The sequence below is a fragment of the Struthio camelus genome, chromosome 23 (genome assembly GCF_040807025.1).
Source record: "Struthio camelus isolate bStrCam1 chromosome 23, bStrCam1.hap1, whole genome shotgun sequence".
Classification (NCBI taxonomy): domain Eukaryota; kingdom Metazoa; phylum Chordata; class Aves; order Struthioniformes; family Struthionidae; genus Struthio; species Struthio camelus.
The window spans coordinates 7608435-7633346 of NC_090964.1; the positions used below are offsets into that span (position 1 = coordinate 7608435).

At 46.6% G+C, this 24912-nt stretch overlaps 1 protein-coding gene across 1 annotated transcript in view; it reads right to left on the reverse strand.

The window, feature by feature from the left end:
• The window catches only part of CLIC4 (chloride intracellular channel 4), a 33543-nt gene extending 23582 nt beyond the window's left edge, over window positions 1–9961 (reverse strand). The window contains exon 1 of the mRNA XM_068917757.1: window positions 9744–9961. Coding sequence (XP_068773858.1) covers window positions 9744–9815 — 72 coding nt within the window. The 5' untranslated portion in view covers window positions 9816–9961. The remainder of the gene's footprint in view (window positions 1–9743) is intronic.
• Between the last annotated feature and the right edge of the window lie 14951 nt (window positions 9962–24912).

The window sequence follows — 24912 nt, forward strand, 5'->3', positions numbered from 1 at the left end:
TAAAGATTCAGTCAAAGTATAAAATAAGCACACAGCACCCATTAAAAACAGTTATCCACACTATTAAATGTCTCTGACAAGTAAGCTAACTCCTACAATTCTTTTATAATGCTAAGAAGATTCCAAATAAAACATCCAACATCATTCCCATAACTTCGAAGGTGAGGAGTTTGACAGTTTTAATAGCTGTTTCTTCATCATGCTGTCTGTTGTGGGCAGATGAGTCTACAGCACCACAGGTAGTGCAAGAAGTGAAGTACCACCACATTATGCCTTTTTCTACATAATCTTGTTCTCTAATTGCATTATTAATCTCCATCCTAAGTTTCCCCACTACCTATCAACTGCTTTTAAACATGGAAGGTAACTATTTTTAAAGGATGTGGCAAGATAAGCATATGCCTCATTACCACCTACAAATAAGAAAATATCTTGCAGGAAAAGGGACATACGTTAGTTTCCAAGTTGAAGACACCTGACCTCAGAAAGCATTAAATGAAGCTTACAGCAGCTATATCACAGCCTTATCCTTGCAGGAATGATATTGATTAGTGTAGCCCATTTATTTGACCTCTATAAGGGAATTTAAGAAAGGCTTGGTAATTTGATACCAATTAAACTTAAACATTCAGACAACCAACAAAATAATTTTAGTTCTATAAAGCAATTTACGTAATCACTGCTATCTTAAAAAGAGTCCTTTAAGAAAAGCACAAGAGAGAAAAAAAAAAAGGGGGGGGGGGGGCAAAATGCTCATACCTAGAATTCACTACAAATACAAAAAAGCCTAAGGGAAAAAAAAGCTTGACTGAATTTTACTCCCTGCATGTTCTTGGGATTTGACTGTTAAATCAGGGAAAGGAATGCTTATCTTCCCATTCAAATTTTCAGATAAGCCACCACTGTGTTAGACATCTGACTGTAGCAGCAACTGACCATCTTAGGATGACGCTATTTTTAGAGCCTTGGAATGTTGCTCCTAACATAAAAAATTAATAGACTTGTCTCGTACAGTTTCATACAATTCCTGCTTATTGCCATCCAATTCTCAGTGTAACACTTTTGAAAAAAAAGCTTTGGGATTTTCTTGATATATTAAAGTAACTTTATAATTCAGCAGAAATTAATTAAGCATTCTCCATTCTTTAGAGAAAAGAATCCCATGTTCATCCTTTGGGAGAATCAGACAAAGAGCCAGACCAAAACCTGTATTAGATACTAACCACCACTTTTCTTCAGTGAAGAAATTAACTTAATGCTATGAATACAATAAACTTGGGATTATTGTAGATAATCACAAACATGATTTTTTTTTCCTAGCTTAACATAGGAAAAACATAGTAATCAAGTGATTAAATAATGATAGAAACTGGCATCTCATCTCTATCCCTCTAACTTACAATGCCTTTAACGAAGTGATTCTGTCCTAACAAACCTAGATAAGATAAACATAGCCAAACTGACTAAAATTTGGTATGTAACAGCCTGATACATTCTTACAATTTCTAGGGCAAATCTAGAAGTAGGCAGTTAACGATACAGTAATAAGCTTGTTTAGGTAGCACTTGAAACTTGCCTTTGGGCACCTGGCATTTGAACTTGGAACAGTTACTGTAAATGACTGTGTCCCCTCCCTACCCCTCAAATTTGCAAACAGAGTACAGAATGTGCTTTGGCTACAGTCCAAGGGACCTATTTCCAAACCTCTCCACAAATGAAGCATCTCTACTATTTACAGGAGAGAACTGCAAACTTTTGTCACTGAGACTGAGAAGCCCAAGTAAAATTTCTGTGCTTGGCATTTAAGTATTCTTCAAATTTGTGAGCATGCATCGCTTCTGCGGGACAAAAAACAAAGATCCCTGCCTGGTTTTGGTATACCATAACCTAATTTAGAGAGCTAAGACAACCAATGAGTTGGACGGGTTAGCAATGAAGAGCTGCTCAAGCTTCATCCCATGCACTGCTCCTTCTCCACCAAGAGTCAAGTCATTCAAGTTGCCAGGTTGACTTAGAGTTAACCCAGAAGATCCAATACTAAGCGCTCAAAATGAGTTTCATGTCAAAATGCTAGCCAAAAGCAACAAACTGAGGGGTTCAAAATTCTGATAAAATAAGGAATACAGCTAAAAATACAACTGCTTCCAAATCAGAAAGTAAATGGCAATGTCCACAGAAGAATGTGCCTGTAGGGGAAAAAAAAAAATAGCTCAGATTCTCAAAACTCACTGAAACAGAGGCGCAGTTTTGAACCTGCACATCCTCCTCACAGCGTACTCAAAAGTTCCAGCTAGGAAAAACGTTATCTTAGATTGAAATGGTGTTGGAATTTTTATTTTAGAGCAGATATAATAGCAGGGTTTTGGTGGAGGCTTTCTTCCTTTTTTAATTTGCTCTTCATTGCTTCTAGTTCCAACGTAAGTATTGTGCAAATCACTTATTAAAAGGTACCTCTATGAATGTATTCTATATCCCTTGGGATACAGTATCTAAGTTTTTCATTCGCAGAGTAGAACCTCCTCCTTCAGGACATTTTGCTTCATCTCATTAAGCTACAGTACAGCATGTCTCACTGGAGTGAGTAATACAAGCTTTGAAAGACTAAAGAAATACATTTATGCTTACTTTGATTTTATTTTTAGACAAAACCACGTTAAAAAAAAAAAAACTATTTCCTTTATTTAAAAAAGCAGCTCTCAAAGTACAGACTATCAAACTCTAGCCAAAGTAGTAATGCTTTAACAGAGCCAAAAAAGTCTGAAGCTGATCCAGTAGCACTGACTGATCTCATTAGCTCTTCTCATGAAAATATACAGATATGACTTCACTCCTGGATTACACTCCTATATTTAGTTTATACCTAATATGGATATTTAGTGTACAGAACTAAGCCATTTCCTTTCCTCGTGTAAAGTTCCTTGCCCTTTGTCTAATCAACAATACAAGGAATAAGTTCGAACTCTTAGAGAACTCACACACAAAGACATCTGCAAGTAATAGCAGTTTAGCTTATGTTTTTAACTTCAGCATAAATAAACATAGCATACAGAGCTATGAAATCAGATTGTGCCACAACTGCACGTTTAACCCATCAGGAAAAAAAAAAAACTCAAAACAAATTTAACAGATTTAGCTATTATTCTTCAAAGGAGAAAATATTCTAAATAACAGATTTAAAGCTCCTGAAATCAGAACTTTATTTGAACTCATATCAAGGAAAACAGAGCCATCGTTTTGTTTTGAGGTTTTAACTGTTAAAAGGTTTATAAACTCCTGATACAACTATTGAGCACAAAAGGATTACCCAATACCTTTTTTTCCCCCCCTCAGGGAAAATATATATTTTCGAAGTTATGAATATTCATAATTTGAGAAAAATGCAAGAAAAAACTTAACTGGAATAATAAATTTGCTATGGGTTATTTAAAAAGAACTTAGAAGATGAAAATCAGTTTACTTGGATAGCAAATACAGAAGTAAATTTCTTCTTCCATGGATGGTCAACTTGCAATCAAACATCACCTTAACTAAATACTTAGACAAACTAAGCGAAGGGACTCAATTTAAAAAACAGTTCTCACAGTTCCAAATGCCCCTACATTTGCAGACAAAAACACCTTGCTTTCTCCTACACTGTCTAGTTAGAGTTTTATAGAATTGCATTGCTCATCTGGACACTACAGGCTTATCAGTTGCAGGGCCTAATCAGCAACTGACCACCTCATCAAAAATAAACAAACAAAAAACCCAGCAACAACAAAAATTTGGGTTACTGACAAGTATAGATATTGAATCGCTTTGGTGGATTTCTAAGGGGTTATGTCCAGCCCAACCAGAATTTGGAATTCATGCAGGCACCATTATAAAAGCATGTAGGCCTTGTGTTAGCCACATCAGAGCAAATAACTGTCTCATTCAAAAGAGAATCTGAACGTGGTCTCACCAGTGAGACAACAACAAGAGCTCAGGGCTCTTTCTGTCCCTTTTGACTAATGTAAACTTTTAAAATCAAACTTGAACCCTCAAAGTACAAAAGTCACTTTTCAAAGTACATAAATTACTATTTAGCTAAAAGTTCAATTAATTCCCTGGTTAGACTCTCCCAAACACAGGTTTTTGTGAAGGACAACTCAGCCTTCGAAAATCCACGAGTTCAAAAACAAGAGCCAGCTACAGAACAGACTACTTCTCCGTTCGTCCTATTCACATGAAAAGACAGTAACACCTTGCAAATAATACAAGGAAAACTCTTTCTTCCCTTAGTGTTTCTTCCAGAAGACTAGGTCAGAATAGCCGATAGAAGATCAGACAGTCATATTGAATCACTTCAGGCTGTGAGAGTAATAATTACTAACTTCTTAGGATGCTAATATTGTCACAGTGCTGCCCACTGAAAGATTATCAGACCCTCCCACTCACTTCCTAACAGTGAGTTTATATGAACGTTCCTCACCCGCATGTTACTTCTCAACAGACAAGTATCTCTCGTCAGTTTTCTCTACCTACAGAGGAGACATCTCTTTTGAGAGGCTTCTCATTCTTTTCAAGTATTTTCCTATTATCTTTGACATCACATTAAGTATATTCTTCCCTGCTTCCGTGAATTCCTTATTACACATACACACAGTTACAAGCAGACATACAAAAGCATCGAGCCTAAGACTCAGACTGCTTAGGTCCTTGATGTGCATCTTTTCAATGACTTTTTGCAGAGCTTCAAGTCTGTCCCACAACAAGTGTTCGGAGACGCAGAAGCTTGCTTCTCTTGCTCCTTCAAGCCTTCTAGTGCACAGCCCGAGACATCTCCCATCTATGAAAACTGAGAATAGGCTCGTCTTTTACAGTTGTATCTATGTTCAGAGAATGCATCTGAGGTTTACTGCATTTGTAGCAAATAACTCAGAAGTACCACCTCAGACGACCATACAATCCTAACCGTCAGATTATCAGGCTGTGAAGGGCAATGAGCTGAAATTTAGGAACTCCGCCAGTTCTCATACCACTCTGTGAGGAAAGGAGGAAAAGTGCACAAGTGTCAGACAGCTTTCAACTGCAAAGTAAAACAGAAGGTCTCTTGACAATCTAACTGAATTGTCAAGATGTTAACCACTGGAAAGCGAAGGATATATACCAGTGAATAAAACAACTGCCACTGAAGTTTATTCAGAAGCAATTTCTGACTGAAGAAAAGATAACTCATCTGTGTAAGCCCTCTGGAAATGACTGTTAGTTTTTTACTTTTCAATATTTTGGGAAAAAAAGTAAAATTTAAACTTGAAACCATCTCAATATTTGTAAACTGAATGCTGTACCAAGGGCATTAGTTTCTGTATTAGAAATTAGACTCAAATCACAAAGAGAAGTCGTTTTCTGGCTATAAGCACTCTCCCAGGTGGAATCCTAAGGAGCATAGCTCGCTGGCCAAAGAGGAGAAAAAAATGGATTTATTGCAATTAAGCACAGGATATACCAAGATGCTTATGCCTCAGCTTATAAAGGGATCCCTTATGATACTCCTGTATTTCCTCAAAAGCAATAACCTGCACGTGAAGTTTTGTTATCTATACCAAATGCATATCAAAGGCAGGCTGAGAAAATTCTCAGGTGCAGAGGTTATTACATCATAAGCTCCAAAGGATAATCTTGTATGTAAGGAAGAGACTTATCTAATCGGATTATCAAGTAGCAGGACTGCCCTGACAAGATTGTATCTGAGGAACAACATTGCATGTCTCTAGTCATGTTACTTCCTAGTATAGAACATCTTTTTAATTTTATGGCTATACTGCAGTTGACAAAAGAAAACAAAAAAAAAACAATAACGACAAATTAGTTCATGGAATGGTTCGTTATAAATCAATATACAGTAGCTATACTACTCCAGAGTGGCACAACTGAGCAAGGATACTCACAGGCAATGAGCCAGAGACAAAGCCAAATCTGAATGCTAGCAATTCAGGCAAATTGTATTCTTTCTCTCACCCAGCACTGAAGCAGCTGCTGTCCGCTACTAGAGACGTACACATGCATACATCCCTTTCCTGCCATGGGCTCTAACATTTCATTGAACAACAGACCACAAAATGGATCCAGCTCCTAGAAGGCAAACAGTTCACTTGCCAATTCTGTTTAATTTGGATATACAAAGTGTGGATAGGCTTCTGTTTACAATCATCGCGTGTGCTTTAGAGTTGAGTACCTTACCAAATGTGAATTCACAGCATTTTTCTATGGACAGTACAATTCACAGGCCAACTGTGCTTTAGATAGAGATGCTATCTGATTTTCTAAATAGGTGTCCAATTTTGCAATGAAAAAAGCTTACTTGAAAGCTGCCAGATATCCAGGGTTCAATTAATTTGCAAGTACAGACACATTATGCAGTTTAAGAAGAAAGCATCTCCCTTAACGATTACCCATATGTAACCCATGCATGTTACCTTAACCCAACACCTCGTGCTAACAGATACACAATTAAGAATTACTTGTTCGTTGAGTTTTTTTTTTTTCCTTAAACACTGAACTTGTTGATCACCTGTGTCTTCACTTTGCTATTACAAAAGAACTCAGTCACTGACTGCCCTCTGAAACACCACGGGTTGAGCTCTGGCAGCTTCCATCCATGTCTCTTTTGTACACCATCTTAAACAAACTGTACAAGCAGTTGTATAAGCTCTGTTCCATGGTTTCACAGACGAGTGGTTCTGTTTGACCAAATCAGTTTGCCACACTTTTTATTTACAATAAAAATCCAGACACGATCAACTAAATTGCAATTATTACAAGTGGCCTGTAAGAGTTGTACCGAATCACAATGCTCTAGTTTCTGCATGCCTGTTCATTACATTGCAGTCTTCACTACTCTAAAATGCCACCAGGGCATGTACAATATTCTTATTAGACAATGGAAGTGGGCCTCCCTTATTAATAAAACATGTGAACATAGTAGGAAACTAACTGAAATCAGATACATCACTAGTTTTGCCTAATCAGCTCTCAGAGGAAAGACTTGACAAATATTTACACTAAGTTAAAAGAGGCTGCAGGCAGCCCACCAGCACTCTAATGAAAAAAATGCTCAAGTTACTCATGAGATTAAGACAGACACCATTCACCTCAATTCCAGCACTGTACTACTAACATTTTCTTATCTAAATATCCTAACTCTGCATATGCTTTTATCACAGAATATGAAAATACAAGTTATAACAGACTGATACACTGTCTTCTTGAACGAACCAAAGCAATCTGCGGGTGCCTAACAGTTATTTCTAACTGAAAGCTAACCATGTGTGCGCTCCTCACCATGCTGTGCCACCCCTCCTTCACCAATTCTGTTACTGATCACAATTAAATAAGATGCAAACCCAACATTTTGGGCATGAAGCCAAACAGTTTCTCCTGCTGCTTCATAGGTTTGTTTCTCAAGCTTTAATCCATACCTTTGTTTCATGTTAGTCTGGCTGCTACAATCTTTTGTATGCAGGTCATACAGTTGCCGCCCTTCAGCCGCAGGCATTTGGCACAGATTTCTTTTTTGGTCAAGAAGTCTTTCCATTACCTCTGTATGAAGAGCTTCACTGGCTAACAGCACACAGGTTGAACCAAGACCCCATATACAGTTCTAGAAGTGATTATCTATATTGTGAAGTCTTGTTCTAATACTCACTCAAAAACTTCATGATTCTTCTAGGCTGTACCTGTATTCAGGTGGAAAACGTGGAATAGATGAAAGCAGACTACTTGTGCTTCCTATTTACAGGACACAAATCTAGTGCTCTTCTAGACAGACACTATTAACTTTATTGACTAACCATAAATATTTTTCTTGCATTTATATGAAGTGATCATCTTAAGAGGCTAGATGGGTAGAAGGTAAGACTTCTATTAAGCTTTAGGAAAAAAAACAAAAAACAAAAAACACTGCTCAACCAGCTTAAGCACAGTGGGGGACAGGTAGCAACAGCCAGACAGATGAAACAAGTTAACTATACTGACACATGCTAGGGGTGTGGAGTGTCCTTCCTCTGCAGGATTTTCCAGGAAAATAATCTTTACCTGAGGATCATGAAGACAGACAAGAATAACTTCTTTTTTAATTTGAGCTCTGCCCTCAAGGCAGACAGTATACAGCTTGCAATAGTCATTCATAACACTGGAAAAAGGCTTCCTTGAGGGACACGGTACTCGCTGATAATCCTGAAAATAGCCCTCTTAAATCCATGCCACTAAAGATGTTTCAACTGAGAACGATAAAGTTTTCCTATTTTTTAATCTTTCACATATTCTAATGTCTTTATTGGGCCAATACTGATTTAATCAGAAACGATACATCTTCTTCCACGCTACTTCTCATGCATGAAATAACCTCTTTAAATAGATCCACAAAGCTTATACCTCCCCCCAAATCTTTTGGCCATCACTGATTTCTGCTAAAAAGGAAACAAAAAAAAAAAAAAGAGGAAAAAAAAAAATCAGCCTATCAGCTTGAGGACAGATGAAGGTAAATTGGCACATTATACATGCTATATTAAAAAGATACTGTTATAAATAATTTATAGTAATCTATAAATTAACTGCTGTATCAGTAAGCTCTAACCTCCACACTGAAATATTTTGACTAAATTCAGGTCTGGAATTCTCCACTGCAATGTCTTCCCTATGTCCTGTTACTGCATCTTAAAACCACTAGTGAGCCCGAAAAGGATGAATTCAACATCTTTAGAGCATCATTTAATAAATAAAATTTATATTTAATGACTTATTTGCAAAGCTGTATCTAGTCTGGTAGAGCTTTTCATGTCTGCCACCATGGCTTTTTCTAATAAGCAATTCCCAAAAACTCAGATGAAGGCTTTCCATTATTTTCGTACTGCAATAGGAAGAAACTTCACCAGAAGAATTAGAAGTGTGAAGAAAGCCTCTTTGCATATACAAAGTATATGTAAATAAGGAAAACAAAAGATAAATGCTGCTTATTCCCTGCCTTCTTAATATGAAGTAAAAAGGAAGATGTTGCATCGCTAGAGCCCCAGAAGATGCAAAATATTGCATCATACCGCCATACATTAATGCAAAACACGTGGAGATACCATATGGTATCCTCGCTAGATAAGGGCAGTACAACACATGCTCTGTTCTTCTAGTTGAGGGGAAAAACCGGCGAGGCATTGGCGCGCGTGGGTTCGGCCAGGGCACCCAGGGGCTCCCACTGCCGCCACCTCCACCTGCGCACCGCGCGGAAAGCGCGCGGGCTACGCGGCTGCCCAGCCCCAGCCCTGCGAGGTACCAGCTGCAGCGCTCGCCCGCCTCTCCTGGGCTCCCGGGAAAGAAATTTCCAGCAAAAACACACACACACACAGACACTTTTCAGAAGTGAGCGCCGGGGCGGCTCGCGCTGCCCCTCGCCCCCCCCCCCCCCGGCAGAGCCGCCCTGAGGGCAGCCCCCCGCCCGCGACGCCCCGGCGTGAGGGGGGGGGGGAAAGGCAGAGACGGGCTCCCCCCGCCCGGCACCGCGGAGGGGCGGCGGCGGCAACAATAGGCGCGGAGCGGCGGGAGGGAGGCGGCCGCGCCCGTTCCCGCCGCCAGCAAGTTGCTGAGGGAAACTTGGAGCCGCCGGACGGCGGCGGGGTGGGGGGAGGGGAGGGGGCGTCGGGCGGGAAACCGGCGGAGGGGGAAGGGAGGGCGGGGGGGGGGGGGGCGTCCAACGGTCGGGAGCGAGACGGGGACCGGCCGCGCCTTACCTTGACGAAGAGCTCGATGACGGGCTCCTTGTCGCCCTCCTTGAGCCCGTTAACGGGCACGGACAGCGCCATGCTTCAGCCTCCGCCTGCCTCTCGCCTCGCCTCGCCCGGTGCTGCCAGCCGGGACGGCGACGCGCCACCGCTCGCCTTTCCCCCGCCCTGCGCGACTGCGCCCGACGCCGCCCGCCCAGCCCAGCCCGCCGCGGCCCGGGGAGAGGGGGGCGGGGCCTGCGCTCGGGGAGAGGGGGGCGGGGCCTGCGCTCGGGGGCGGGGCCGGCGCTGAGCGGGGGCAACGGTTTCTGTGGCGGGGCGGAGGGCGCGGCGCGAGCCGGGGCGGGGGGAGGGGGCTGGAGCCGCCTCAGGGCGCGGCCGCCGCCGCGGCGGTGCCCCATGGCCCTGAGGGCTGCGCCCGGGCTTGGCCCCCCCCCCCCCAGCGGCAAAGGGGGGGGACCCCTACCCCCTTTCTTCCCCCCCTCCCCAAACCGGGACAACCCCCTCGGCGCCGGGAACCGTCCGGCCGCGGCCCTGCGGGTCGCCGCTGCCGCCACAGCGCAGCCCCCGCGCCGGGGCCTCACCACTAGAAGCCTTTTTTTTTTTTTCTTTCCCTGACGGGGGTGCGTGTGGCAGGCGGGGAATCTATTTAGAGAGGTTTCCAGCCTAGTTTTTCCCTCGCTATTAAGGTCAGGGACTGAGGAGCTGGGCAGAAACAAAAAATAAAATAAAAAATTAAAAAAAAACGCGCAGGAGATTTGGGCGAAGCGGTGGGGACGAAATTAAACCGCTCGCTCTTTTCCAGCCCCTCCGCCAAAGCAGCAGCGGGCCGCGCAGCCTGCCCTCACATTTTCCCCCTGCCACCGAGGCCCAGCCTGCCCCAACAGAGCGGCTTTTATGCCCGAGCAGCACCCGCCCTCCCTCCCAGCCCTTCCTTTTTCAGGAGCTCAGACTCTATTTTTAATAGTCTGAGCTCAACCTGAAGGTCTCGTTCCCAGGGTGGGATGCGCCGGGGTTGTGGGATACGCCGGGGTGGCTCCCCAGGGACCGGCAGGCCCAGCTCCGCGCCCCGGCGGCTCTGGTGCTGCCTGCACCCGGGGCCCTGCGACGAGTCTCCCTGTAATTTGTACCCAAATGCATCCAGAAACGGATGGGGACCATGTGGTTATGAACAGAGTGCTTGCTAGTAGTAATAAAACCTCCTCTCTTTCTCTCTCCAGGCGTTTTACTAGCTGCCGTTCAGCGTAACCGGATGGCTTTAAGCAAATTTCGTCTCTGAGTGCCCTTGAAACTTGCATCTGGAGCAGGAAAGACGGCTGTTGGCCCCCTCTCCCTGTGCTGACAGGGCTGGGCGGCCGATGTGACAAAGTCCTTTCGTGCACGTTTCTGTAGCTTCCTTACAGCCCTTCGGAGCTCAGCAGGCTCCCTTGCAGTCAATGGGAGCCTCTTTTCTGTTTGTTTTATAGACGCTCCAAGGAGTCTCTCTGATTCATGGGGTGGGACGGTCAAAATTAGAAATCGATGTGTCATTGCAACTAAACCAGCAATCAGGGAGCTAGGCAGGACCACACAGTCTTAGCCCTGTCCAGGAACCTCAGTGAATAATTGTCTTTAAATTAATTGCAACTTACACCACAAAGGACACAGTAGTCAGAACATGGGTATGGAGCAGGGAGAGGGAGGGAATGACATTTCCTCTAAAGGAGACTGTCTCGGAGACGTCAGCTTTTTGGAGCTTTTTTCACGTTCACTTTTGCACTTTTAAGACAACAGAGTTGCACCAGTAGATGCAAGTGTTACCAGCAGATTAAGGTCCTGATAATGAGGGGTTTTATTACAAGGTCATTGCATCATGCTGGTGGGTGCGAGTTGTTACCCTCTGCTGTGTCTTGGGTATCTGCTGTGAATGAAATCAGTCATTCAGCTCCTTTCCTGATAACTTTGCTCGCGTCCCGGAACTGCCATCGTTCTGGCTTGCTTTGGCTCAGAGGCCACGAGCTGAGTCCTCTCAGCTGGGACTGAGCAGCACCAGGACAAGAAACCCAGCGTCATGTCTCCCCCTTAGCTATGGACTAGGCCTTCCTGTGGGTACCTCCCCATCCCCTTCTGCCAAAAGTCTCAAAATCACAGGATTTTGTAAAAGTTGAACTCTTGTTAAAGCCTGAGCTCCCCAAAACAAGAACTCGCCTACTTTTGAAAAGGCACGATCTTAATACAAAGAAATAGCTCTCCCACAGAGCCGCTAAAGGCAGGTGTATAGCAGCAAATTCGCGGTCTGCGAGGCACTCGGGGCTTTCTCACATTTTACCAGCAGTACAAATGAGCTGCCAGTGCCACTTGTACTCACTACCACTGAATTTCTTCTCTAATAAAAGAGTTGGCGTGGCGTTATCTTGCCAAGCAGTTACCAGCTAGTTTATTTCATTTGTATCCAGCTGCTCCAGCCTTGTCTGTTTCTTAAAAATCTTTTATTTTACTTTTAGATAACATTTTCCTGGTTTTCAGCTGGCTCCTACTGAACCCCTCATCCTCCGCATTCAAATGAAACCTCTTTCTCTAATGATGTTCAGTGTGGTTTTGAATGTTGAAAACTCTCAGTTGTTTCCTAGTTCTATAATTGATGGTTGTGTTATTCTGACAGATTTTTGCAACAATACTTAGAATTAATTTGCCTAAGCTTTACGAAATAAATAACCAATCCTTATAGCAATCTATAAGGAAGTAAGTACTACCTACCTTTTACAGCTGTGAGAATGAGTCAGAAAAGTTATGTGCTTTATTAAAGTCAAATTTGCACTGAGTCAGGGAGTTAGAAGAAAGCACTTCTGGCCCCCCACCTATGCTTAGATCAGTAGGTCACTCCCTGTATATTATTTTGTGTTGTATTGAAAAGGTTTCTTTCCATTTGGCAGAACAGCGATGCAGCATATTATTGTTTCACTTCTCTAGTACTTTTGGCCTTTATGCAGCAATTTTCCATCTCGAGCTTTCCAAGTGCTTTTGAAACTGAAGGCATCAGATGTTAAACATATCAGAGCAAATGCTCTCCTGCCCCAGCCCTTGCTGTGCGTGTTCAGCCAAAGGAATTCGCTGCCACATTGACCCCGGGGTTCAAAAATGGCTCTTTATTTCCAATGGGAATTTTTCAGGCGCTGGAGCAGCTCGGCACACAGGTCATGTTGCAGCTCGGCAGGACTACATGCCATAAGAACATCCTAGCTTTTAAACATAATGAAAATGCTTAGAGAAAAGAGATTGTTTGGAGAGAAAAGAGAAAAGTTTGGAAGGCAGACTGCATCATGGCAGCACCTGGGACCATCGAGTAGCGGCTGCAGCTGGAAACGAGGACCTGGCCGAACGGCCAGGATCGTTATAGCAGTTTACAGCAACAGCGGATGAAGCCGGGAGAAGAACCTGCTCTCAGACACCTATTAAAAGAAAGGCAGAAACAACACTCCCTTGTTCAAAAATACCAGCATGCTCATTCCAGTGCTAATTCGGGTTCTTGGGCTTGTCTCCAGGCGGGGATGCTGCAGAAGTCCTTCCCTGGAGACTTGTCGAAGCGGAAGAAAAGCAACCGCAGGCCGAGAGATCACGTGTCCCGGCCACTCTGCTGTGACTGTCCCCTCTTCAGAGGGTAACCCCACCAGCTCCAATTTCCCTAGCCTCCCGTCCGGGCACGAAGCGAGACTTGTGGCTCTATCCGTCGTCTGCTGTCTAGGATCAGAATATTTTGTTGTGCTGCTATTGTTCATTTTATTACCCCTGCGTGGAGGAGCGTTTGTTTATGAAGCTTGTAAGAGGGTGTTAGCCCGCCAGATTTCCAGGCGGTGCGGGGGAAATCAAACTTCTGCTTGTGTCAGATTGTTTGCAGTTTGCTGTAGCTCGCAACCAGCTGTCCCTAGATAGCTCATTTTCATCCTGGGGTGAATGCCAAATTTTAGCATTAACTGCAGGGTCCCACAAGGCACCAAAGCGAACAGCTGAGGACCAGCAGCAGGGTGTGGAATGGGATCCAGAGGTAACATCTGACCCTGGTGAAAACACAGCGGAAAACAGCTCCCTTCTGCGGGTAGGCAGGCTGCGGCGCGGAGGCCCCATCACAGGAGCGGAGGCCGCGTCCCATATCATTATGTGGGAAGTTGACTTCATCCCGTAATTTCTGGGTCCCTCCTCTTTTGCACAGGCCAAGTTAACACCACTGCGCGCACTGCGAGAGGTTAAAGGACTACACGTTTCTAGGAAATTTGAATCGAGAATGTCTAGAGGCAGTAACTGCAGTTTAGAGTCATTTAACAATCGATGTACTTTCCATGCAATAGCGGGCTTGTTTCTGGTTACCGGCATATGGTCCTTACCCCGGGGAGCTGGACGGTAATTAATGCTTTTTGTGGTTAAACGTTTGGACTCAGCATCTCGCAGCGCCCGAGGAGAGCGGAGGTAGACAAAGCACACATTGTCTGCAGGTTTCCCCGGGCTGCGCTAGGTCCTCTAAATTAAGGCACGGTGGGAGCAGGTTGGCAGGAAAGCTGACACAGGCGGAGTTTTCAGCTCGCTCCCTTTAGCGCAGCTGAAACACTGAGAAAGTCAAACCGGCATCTCTGCTCATTCGGAGGTGATATGCAAGGAGGGGGAAAGGAAAATTGGCTCGGAGGACCACACATACAACGCGAGTAATTGAACGCCTGACTCTCCTCTTTCAGCAGGAGGCTGTTGCCACGGCCCTTGTAGCGAGTTTCTTCCTGCCCTGCTTTTAAAATTCAGATATTGGCCCATGCTGAAAAGTCTGGGCCTTTTCCGTAGCATTAGCATCCTCTATCAGGAAACATATTCTGAGATTCAGCCTGATTATTCTGACTTCAGCCTTTGTAAAAAGGGATCCGTAAAGGACTGCGAGTTAGAGATCAACCCTGCCGCAGGCACGAAGCAGGCTGGAAGCCGAGTCCTCTGGCTGGGATCACCTTCTGGGACACATCCCTTCAGTTATTCTAGTTTTAATAGGTATCTGGAAGAAAAGATGCTATTTCCCCTGCCCGTCTAAAGAAAATCTGTATTTCCCCACCCATTCTTACACCTATAGGTTGCCTGAAAGGAAATGGATAAAGGTCATTGACTATTTTCTTATAAATTGAGCATCTGGGAGATCCAGAGAGCTGCAATGATGTGATTAGGTTAAAAACACTAAACAAATTGCTTTTTTCCAAAGTAAGGAAAAAATGTCAAGTTTGCCTGGCTTTGGGTGACTCGGGGGTTAAATCAGCCATGCTACGCTGAAGCACAGCGATGGGATGCTGCCTATATTTCCTCCCAGTTTTCTCTCGTAGGCAATGTGAGAAGCCCCAAAGTCGCCGGCAGGCTGGGGACGCCCCTAACGAACTCTTTACGTAATCTCCGCCCGGCTCCCGGCGGCGTTTCAACACCACGGACTGCTTTTGGTCCAGAAGCTTAAATAGGAGAAATAGTGTTTGATGTGGCTTTTTAACGGTCTGCAAGTTCGGCAGGAGCCCGCCGGGGAAGCTCTCGAGCAGCCAAGGAGGGCGCGCGCCGCCGCCGGCCGCTCGCCCCATTGTGTGGGACCAGCCAGCGGAAGCGGCGGCCCCCTCCCAGCTTTCGGCAGCCCGCTAATGGCCTCGGCGGAGGATCAGCGCAATTAAAGTCACGACAGCGAATCAATGCGTTTGCTCTCCGGGATGCAAGCTAGCATCAGAGCAAAAAACAAACAAACAAAAGAACCAACCTCAAGCCGAAAACATCTTTATGGCCATGCGTGCTTGATACAAAACCATGCAATTATTGGAGAGAGCTGATAATCCATCCTGATTTAGTGCAAATTTGTCACCTTCAAAAATACAAACCACTCCATGTGTTTTTTCCTCAGGAGATGTACCACTGAGGTCCTCTGCTCCACAGCAGAGCGTCGAGAGTAGGAGAAAGCCCTAAGCTGCTTTCTGCTCTTGCTTACAAGCCCAGTGAACCCCAACGAATTTGCAACGCTGCAAAGGGCGACTTGAGCCGGAGCCACGCGCTGTTGCCAAACCACGCAGCTCAGGAGCGCCCTGCGCTGCCCCAGCCCGGGGCTCGGCGCCAGCGCGGCGAGGGAGAGGACAAGGTGAACGGCTCCTTCGAGGGCCCCAGCGCGTTTCACGGCGATAGACGCCGAGAGTTGCCGCGTGGAACGAAACGGGCCCCTGCCGCAGCCTGGCAGCGGCTTCTCCCGACCTGCCGCCAGCTGGGCTGGCCACAGCCAGCAAAGCTCACCTGGTCCGGGGCTGCGGCCTGAACAGGGTCGTGCAATTAATCCCCCCTCCTAGGGAGGTTAAGCGATTTGTCCCAGGACCACCTATAAAGCAGCAGGTTATTCAGCAGCGCGGGTGTAAACGCGGCAGCATCTCCATTTTTAAACGCGTGTAACTCCCAGGGCCGATCCCGCTTCTGTCCGTAACCACAAACGTCGTCCCTCAAGCCTCATCCTTCCGGGGCGCCAACGTCCAACCTGGTCTTGGTCCACCTAAACGCGAGCCCGGACTCCTCGTCGGCCACGGAGTCGCCCACCCTGAGTTTGAGACGGGCCCAAGGGATCAACAGCGAGAACGCGGTGCTGGGCTGCGACGGCGGTAGCCTTGCGGCGAGGTGACCCTCTTTGGCCAGCACACGGCCTGGGCAATCGGGTCAGTCCCAGATGCTCGTGCCGGAGGAACCTGCCCCTCGCAGCCCCGAATGTTGGCCGGTTCCCAGCTGCCGGGGGCAAGAGGGAGGCAAGTCCCTGCTCGAGCCCGGGCGGAGACGTGCCCCCGCCGCACCAGCCGCTCCAGTCAAACCGAACAAAGCGCCGGCGCTCTGCTCTTCCCCCGCTTCGAGTCTAACGTCTGCTACGAGCCTCAGGACTGAGCTAGACGCTGATGCGACTGTTTAATGGTCTTTTTACCCCGAAAGGAGAGCGGGGTTCCCGGAGCCATCGCTCCCACGCGGCGAAGGCTCCCGAGGACCGTCGGCCTTTTTTGTGATGCTGATGAATTCAGGGTGGCAAAGTCGTCATTCATCACCCCATCGATGCACCCCACAGGTTTTCACCGGGGTTTTCACCCCAGATGCCTCCTCCCCTGCCTTTACCGCCTGCTCCCGCGGCGGGTCCCCCGGGCAGGGATCAGCCGCAGTGCCTTCGGCCTCGCGGGAGGCACCACCAGCAATTGCAGTCCCGAAAGTCCCGATTTCTGCCAGGCGGGGGGGGAGCAGAGCCAGCCAAACGCGGCCTGCAAAGCGGCGCTTTGCCCAGTGCCAGCTCGGCGAGGGGCTCGGCGACCGCCTTGCTGCCTCCCTGCTACCCGCGAGTCGATGGGGTGAAGCTCTTCACCGCGAAGGAGGTAGCCGACTTCCTCCAAGCAGCTCTTTAGGCAAAGTCCACATCTGCTATCCATTACGTTCAGCGCAAGACACGAAGCAGACACCCACCAGAGAGCCGACCTGCTCCGGACTCGCGGCCTGAGCGCCCAGCTGACTCAAGCGGCGACATGACGAATGTGCGTTTTATTTCCTCCCGGCTGAGTCACGGTGACAGGAGCCAGCTTTCTTTTCAAAGGACTCGAGAAAGAAAAGACGAAACGTGCTCAGAACAGGGACCGAGACGCCAAGAGCTCCTGGTTCTGCTCGGATTTGGAAATAATCTCCATGATAAAATTATTTGCGTTGCAGCAGCACCTCCAGCGCTGGCAGCTCAATAACCGCAGTGGCAGAAACTCCTCCACCTTCTTTAAACCTTGCAGGCGCAACAGGGCCAAGGCAGCGATGTGCCCAAAGCCCTGATACACCCCAGCAGGACGGGGCAGGGGTGCCCTTAAACCTCCCACATCCCCGCTTAAAAACCCAGCAAGAGCCGGTGCTCGTCGCAGAGGAGCCGCGTCCGCCCTGCGACGGGGACGCCGATAATCCCACAGGCAGAACCGGCGCAGACGTTTCCCGAATCCTCCCTCCCCAAGCGCCCGTGGTTCGCAGCACGCGCTCTACCTGCTCAGGCTGAAATTCTGGTATTTCTGAACACCCGCTATTCACTTTTGCAATTTTAACAATCGCCTCTTTGGCCCACTGGTTCTGCTGCGTACCCGTCGCTGTGAGGCGCTCCTCAGGCTCCTACTAAATCACGATAAAGCCAGTTTAGAGCCTGAAGCAGGGCCACAAAACAGGGCAGGCGGGCGAGGGTCCCGCAAGGGCTCCAGCCAGAAAGCTGGCACCCCGGGGATTTTTCCCCCTTTACATCTTTTGCATCCGTTTCTCGACACGCTGCCGCGCGTTTTTTACGATTCAGTTTTACTCTTGTAGCGCTTATTCGGGGCACGCAAACGAGCAATTAGCGGGGCTGCACGGGGGAACGCCGCTTGAATCCGAACGCCGCGCCGGCTGCTCGTCAGTCGGGGAGAGGCGCGTTTCCAGGCGATAAACCCGAGGCCTCTCGAGGCAGGAGGCAGCGAGCTGACCCGCGGCGCAGCGCTCGCCGTGCCGGGGCCGCTCGCGGCGAAACCGGCTCCGGGGCTCCCTGGACCCCCTGGCACAACACCCCGTTTCGCAAGGAAGGGTCCCCCGCTGCCTCGTGCCGTCGGCCGCGGCCCCGCGCGGTTAGTCCAGCCTGCCGCCGGGCAGGTAAAACGCAGCAGGGGGGTGAAGCGGAGGCGGGCGCGAGCCGCGGGCCCAGGAGCATCAGCGCGCACAGCCCCCTTCGTGCCCTGGGACGCCTGCTCGCTTCCCCCACCTTTGAGCCGGGTCCGGATTCGGGACCTGCCCCCCCAGGACCCCAAAGCTCCCCCCCAGCGCCGTGGGCTTCAGGAAGAGCGGTGTCCGCTCTCCTCGGCTGCGGAGAGGCGCTGAAGCTGCAAGCGGAGGCTGCTTCCTTGGGGAGCGGCGAGAGCAGCACCCACCGTCCTCTAGCATAAATAATAGAAAGGTTCATTCACCTACTTGCCGTAGATAAAGATAGATAAATAAATAACGGTTCAGTTCTGTTTTGCCAATTGTGCACTTAATGTAATTTTCCTTCCCGCTCCCCTTGCGTCGGTGCACGCGGACTCGCGAGGTTTTAATAAGCTGGAGAGGAGCCAAACCGTTTCTGTTTCATTAAAAAAAATATATCACTGCAGTGACAAAGGTAATTTTGTCCACATCAGTAGTCAAATCCTCTGGCTGAACACAAATGCAGCTGAGAGACTGTCGGTCTTCCAGGGGAGCTGGACCCCCTTCCGGAGAGGGGAAGCACGTGCGGGTTGTTCATAAAAAGGCTCCAAATTTTTCACAGCAGCGCCGCTAACTCGTCACCCATCGCCTTCCGAAGCAGAAAGCCGGTTATTTTTAAAACCCTAAACGAGGAATTATGACCCAAACACCCTTCCTTGAGCTTTCCGAGCGGAGCTGCGCACCCGGAGCCGGGGACATTCGCTCCTCGCGCTGCGGGTGCTGGTCGGGGCGCAGGCGGCCGAACGCCGCGCTCGTAGGGACGGCCCGGAGCAGGCCGAGGGGGGGGAGAAAGCTCGCAGGAAGACCTGCCCCGGCCGATGAGCAAGGCGGGCGCTTTTGTGATTTGTGACGCGCCCTGGGGACGTGACCGTGTCCCAGGACCTGGACAAGCTGGGAAGAGCAAGGCGAGAGGTCGGAGCATCTGCTGGAGATTGTCCTTCGGTATCCTGCAAGGGCCTCCGAGATGCCCTGGTTTGGTTGCCTTAATGCAACAGCCGGATCTTTCCCCAAGCCAAATTACGTCACATCCCGTATCGCTAGGGAGCCCCGTGGCCGCCCAGCCCTTCGCCCTGCCGAGCCGTTGTCCCGCACGAAGCGGGCAGCTGGGCCGAGGGGAGCAGCACCAGCGCCCTGCACAAAGGCGCCATTGACCGCGTGGGCGGTGGGTGCCTCGGGCGCGCTGCCCGGGGGCGGCCGCATCCTGCCTTTGTAGCGGAGGAAGGACTCGGCCAGCCCCAGTATCCCTGCTGCTGCTTAACTCATTATGCCGTGGGCCCCGGGCCGAGGGACAGAAGCGGGATTAAAAGCGACGCCCGGCCCCGCAGCCCGTGCAGCCTCTTGTGGGCCCTGTGTGGGATCTCCCAAGGATGGATCCCGACTGAGAAACATGAGTCTGGAGGAATACGAGCTCCCAAGAGAATTACCTTGGGATTGAAGCACCTTGGGCTCAGCATCCTCCTCCCCTCTGCACCAGATCCCTCTCGCCCAGGCACGGGGGAGCCGTGCCAGAGCCCAAACCCGGAGCCAGCAGCCTTTCCCCTGCAGCGCTGGTTTCTGGATTATCCAAAAACAAATCCTGGCACAAAACAAAAACAAAACATTGCTGAACGAGTGGGCGCAAGTGGCAGCGGGCTGCTGCCCTGAGTCACCGTGTCCTCTAATCCCAGCTTCACCCAACCAAATTAGGAAGTCGAATGTCCAACTCGCCTGCCCCGGGATTCACTCACTTCCCGTTATAAAAATACGACATTTCCAGCCAAGGAAGCATTTTCAGCACATTTCCCTCCTCAGTACGTTCTGGCTGTCTCTCTGCAACACCCATTTGCTACTCAAGCAGCCACCTTGGAGCTATACAAGGCATCAGCAGACCTCACAGGAAGACTGTTTTCATATGAAAGAACAGAGGAGAAAAAGCTCCTCTCCAAAAGCACTGTTAGCTCTGTGCTGAACTGGTCATGATACTTCACCCCCAACAAATTTTCAGACCATCCCCAGACTGGTGAAACATTAGCAAGTCCATCTGCAGATGAGAAGTGAAGATGCACAATTTAATTAACTGGCCCATTAGACACCATGCCAGAGTTGGCATTGCTCTTCCAAATGTAGACGTTACCCTCATGGATTAGGCTGTCTCCATCTAATCTCCCGCCTCGTCTCCAGCAGCAGCCAGCCCCCGGCGCCTCGGAGAAAGGTGCAGGAAACTCCTCAAAGCAGAAGCCTTTAGGTTTGGGCTCCAGCAGGAGGATAAGCACTCCTGGGTTTATCTTGCTCAAGAAAGGATGGGATGAAAACATCAGTGTTTCTTATTAGCATACCTGAATTAATTTAAATCACTAACTTTAGTCATGGTTTAAATTAGCAGACAGGAAGCATCTTTTCAAGTAAATCAATTTTATCCTGTTTTGCATGCGTAGTTTCATTTTTTGCAAGGAAGATAACTGGGGTAAGGAAAACGAGAGCAGCAGGGAAGGTACACAGCCAGCCCAGAGCTGGACTGCAAACGCAGACTCCAGGTGACTGTGTGCTAGAGGTACCAAACACAAAATGGGAGCTAAGTTCCCCTCTTCAGAGTAGCAATAATGTTCCAATTAAGACAGAATAATATACTTCCAGGCTCACCTACTAATTATAAGAAATAAATCCACTCTCCACTTTTTCAGAGAGAGTAAGGACTGCTACTCACAGAAGGTCAAACGAGAAAGCCTCAAGCAGCAGGCAACGCTCTCCTTTAAAGATAAAAGCTCATGCGTTCCCCAAACAGAATCCCTCTCCCCCAAGCACCTTCAGCTGCTAAATCCGTACAGGACGTACACAAGGGTCTGAATTATGTACGGAACGCTCCATTAGCTTCCTTCACCCAACCCTGTGATATGGCCCCCAATGTGTTAATAATAAATCTACAGTGAATAGATTAAGGACCACCTCCAGCTGCGTATTGGTTGTTCTTCCATCTTAAGGTCAACGAAAAACATCGCCCCACCAGGCCATCTTTCCAAGCTTTAATCCATGCACAGAATTCTGCATATAAAGGACTTGCCCATGCGTTTGCATGCGGGTTGCCTCCGAGCAACCAAAGCAGCAAATATGAGTCCTCAGAAGTGGACCACGAGTTTTTCTAAGCATGATCAACAGTAGCTCAACTTCACTCTTAGTAGAAGGGAATGCTACTGAGGCAAGTCAAAACAAAACCCGAATCAGAGAAAAGAGAAGTCAAAACTTGGTTATTTAAACCAGAACCTAACTTGAAATAAAGACAGTGTTACCCGTTAAACAGTTTATGCATTATATATACAAGAACGTAATACAGGAGGAAAGAGAGGCAACGTTCCTGCTGTACTTTAAACAGCTGACTATATGATTTCTGAAACACAGAAGAGTTCAGATAAGAGATACTGTTGTAGGATATCATCTACCCCCACCCACTGTGGTAGGGAACAACCTGATTCCTCTTGCTTCATGCTACAGCAGAATGGAAACGAGCAGTTATAGCCTCTTCAAATTCATTCTAGAAAAGCTGCAGCAAAAAGTCCAAAAGTCAAACAGTTGATTAAAGTCTGGAAATACACAACTACCTACACCACTGTTAGGATTTGACTTTTTTTTTTTTTTTAAATACATACCTTCGCTGTAGTTTATTACAATGACTGACACCTGCCCAAGAGGAGGAAATTAAAACAACTCTACCAGAAAGGTCTGTAAATATGACAGGTTTAAAAAAAAAAAAAACACACACACACACACACACACACAAAAAACCAAACAAACACATGTTAAACAGGGAAGCCAAAGTGCTATTCAGCAATGTGAAGAAATGTGGAAAGGCACCTGGGAAGACAACAGTCAATAGTTCAATACCTTGCTGAAAACTGTTCTTTCAATAGCACTATTTTTTATAGCAAAATGTACACACACAAGCAAGTTTGATATTTGAGGAACAAAGAATCCGCAGAGTGCAAAAAGGCACATGATGTTTAAGCTGCTGCTCCAATTTAATGTCCCTTCCATCACAGCCTACGTTAGTCTGCTCCTCCAGGTCTGGGCCTTTGCTTGGAAGATTAATTTGCGTCGGGCAATGCAGAGCTGACTAAGTATGAATTTTAATGTGCAAAATTGTAGAGTTACGGCTCTGAGCATAGAGCTCTGCCTTGGTGCAGTTATATATCATTCAGATTACATCACCTTTCAGAGTAGACATTTTCCAAAGCAAGAGTAGAACAGTCCTTGTCCTGTACATTAAGGCAATTAATTAGTTTCAGGCTATAAAAATGCAGTGGTGAAGCTCAGGAAGCTGGTCTGTACAAAATTCACTAGGCAAATTTCCAAAAATCACACAAGTGGAAAAATTTAATGGTCCAACAGTGAGTTACTATAAACTTCAAACTATTGCACACACACCTGCTATTGTCACATCTATTGACATAACAAATACATCTTTCTTTACTACGAACTACTGATATTAAACTCCCAGTGACTCACTTCATCCTTACATTCACTCCTGTGGACTCATTTTCATCTTAATTATACAGTTCAATTAAACTTGGTTGGTTTTTTTTGTGCAGTTAGATATAGTTGTTCCAGCAAGTCAATTATGCAAACCCATTTATCTGTCATTTCAGGAAGGTAGCCTTGATTAACAAGCAAACACACAGCATTAGCAGATTCAGAATAAACAGCAAGCAAGATTCATGCACCATAGGTTCTGCCACATTGTACAAGGCATCCTACATGGTTACTTTCTGAGCTAGAGGCGCGTAACTGCAAAGAAAACGGTCAAGGAACAGAGATAAAAGGTTAACCAAGACTGAACAGTGAACTGCTCAGACACTTTTGGCTTTGGATGATGCGATCTCAGAATTACAGACATCAAGAGAGGAATTCAATGATGCAAGTCAACAGTTCACCAGGACAAAATTCCACAGCACAGACACGGACACTAAAGGCTATCATCCCAGCTGAATAATTGCGTACTGAAAAATCTATACAGTCATATTCAAAGCACAAAGAAATAGTGTAACAAATCAAGAGAAAAAATAAAGGAAAAGTAGAAAAGTCAGAATTCAATGAATAAATTCTTCAATGAAACTGCCTGCTATCCCTTGACTGTTATTTGGATGCAGTGTGAGATACAAATAGGAAGGAATTAATATTTTAAACTAAACCAGACATGGAGGAGGAATTCTTCTTGAAGAACACACTTAATTTTTCCTTTTCAAACTTAAACTGTTCTTTATTAATAGAAGCTCCAAAAAGGGAAAAAAAAAGGTAGAGAGGTAGGACACCTAACAATAGAAACTCCAAAGGGGGGGGGAAAAAAAACTGGGTGGGGGGGAACACAACACAACATCCAATAGAGTTTTGTGAAGTCCTGGCCTTCTTTCATAACCTGTCCCAAATCAACAGTGAAGTCCTTTTCCAAAGTGCAGTGACAGATGAAGGAGATGGAAAATAGGAACAAGTAGAGATAAGCAGTCAGTGACTCAAGACTGAAAATGCTTAAAGTACTTCTACTACTCCAAAGATCAAGAGACACACAGAGGTCACAGAAAAGCAGATGAAAATAAGACTGAGACTGTAAAGAACAAAGCATTAACTCCTTATGAAGGCCGCATGTGTACAGCCTTTTAAGACTGAATTTCACAGAAAATCAATTGTGGTGGCAAGGAACATCACAGGAAAAAAAAATGAATGAGGCACTGAGATGAGCATAACATTTTGGTTATGTTCTCCAGTTTCATAAGCACCAAATTCACTCAGATGTACTTTTTAAAATGTGTTTGTCCAGAAAGTTCTTGGAGTTTATTATACACATATTTAATAACAGGTGATACTCAACATTTAAGCGTTGATGAACTAAGATTACAAGCACTTTAGCATACAATGTATACTTAGGCTAAAAAAGCAAAAGATTCAGCATAAAAGGAAGTGTAGGAGAACGCAACTTCATAGATATCCCTTCCGTCAAGTATCTACATAACACCTGTTTTATATTAAAACCCTACACGATGTAAAGTAAAAGGACTAATCAAATATCTACACTTAATTCTGAACATCACATCTACTTCAAATGCAGGACAAAAATTTTCAAAAGCACATTTCATTCTTCCTTCCTGAGGAGTCTTAAGACTCTTCAGAAGTGACTTGATTTCAGAACCAGAACTTGAGTTTTTGGAAAGATTTGACAGCAGCAATCCAGTAAGTTTCAAATATGACCGAAAAAGGCAGCGTGCCAACAGGATTCTTTAGATTGGCATTTAAACCAGTGTTCACATGAGCAAAGCTAGCTAAGTTAATGCAAACTTCCCATTTAAGAGTCATACATTTTAGCAGGACCTTGAAGCATTCTACTTGCTACGGCAAGCAATTTTAACAGGCAATTTATTTTTATTTTTTAACTTCTCCATCCTAACAGAGTGCTGGCCAGGTAGATTGTTTTACTCTTGCTTTGCAAGAACACCAATCC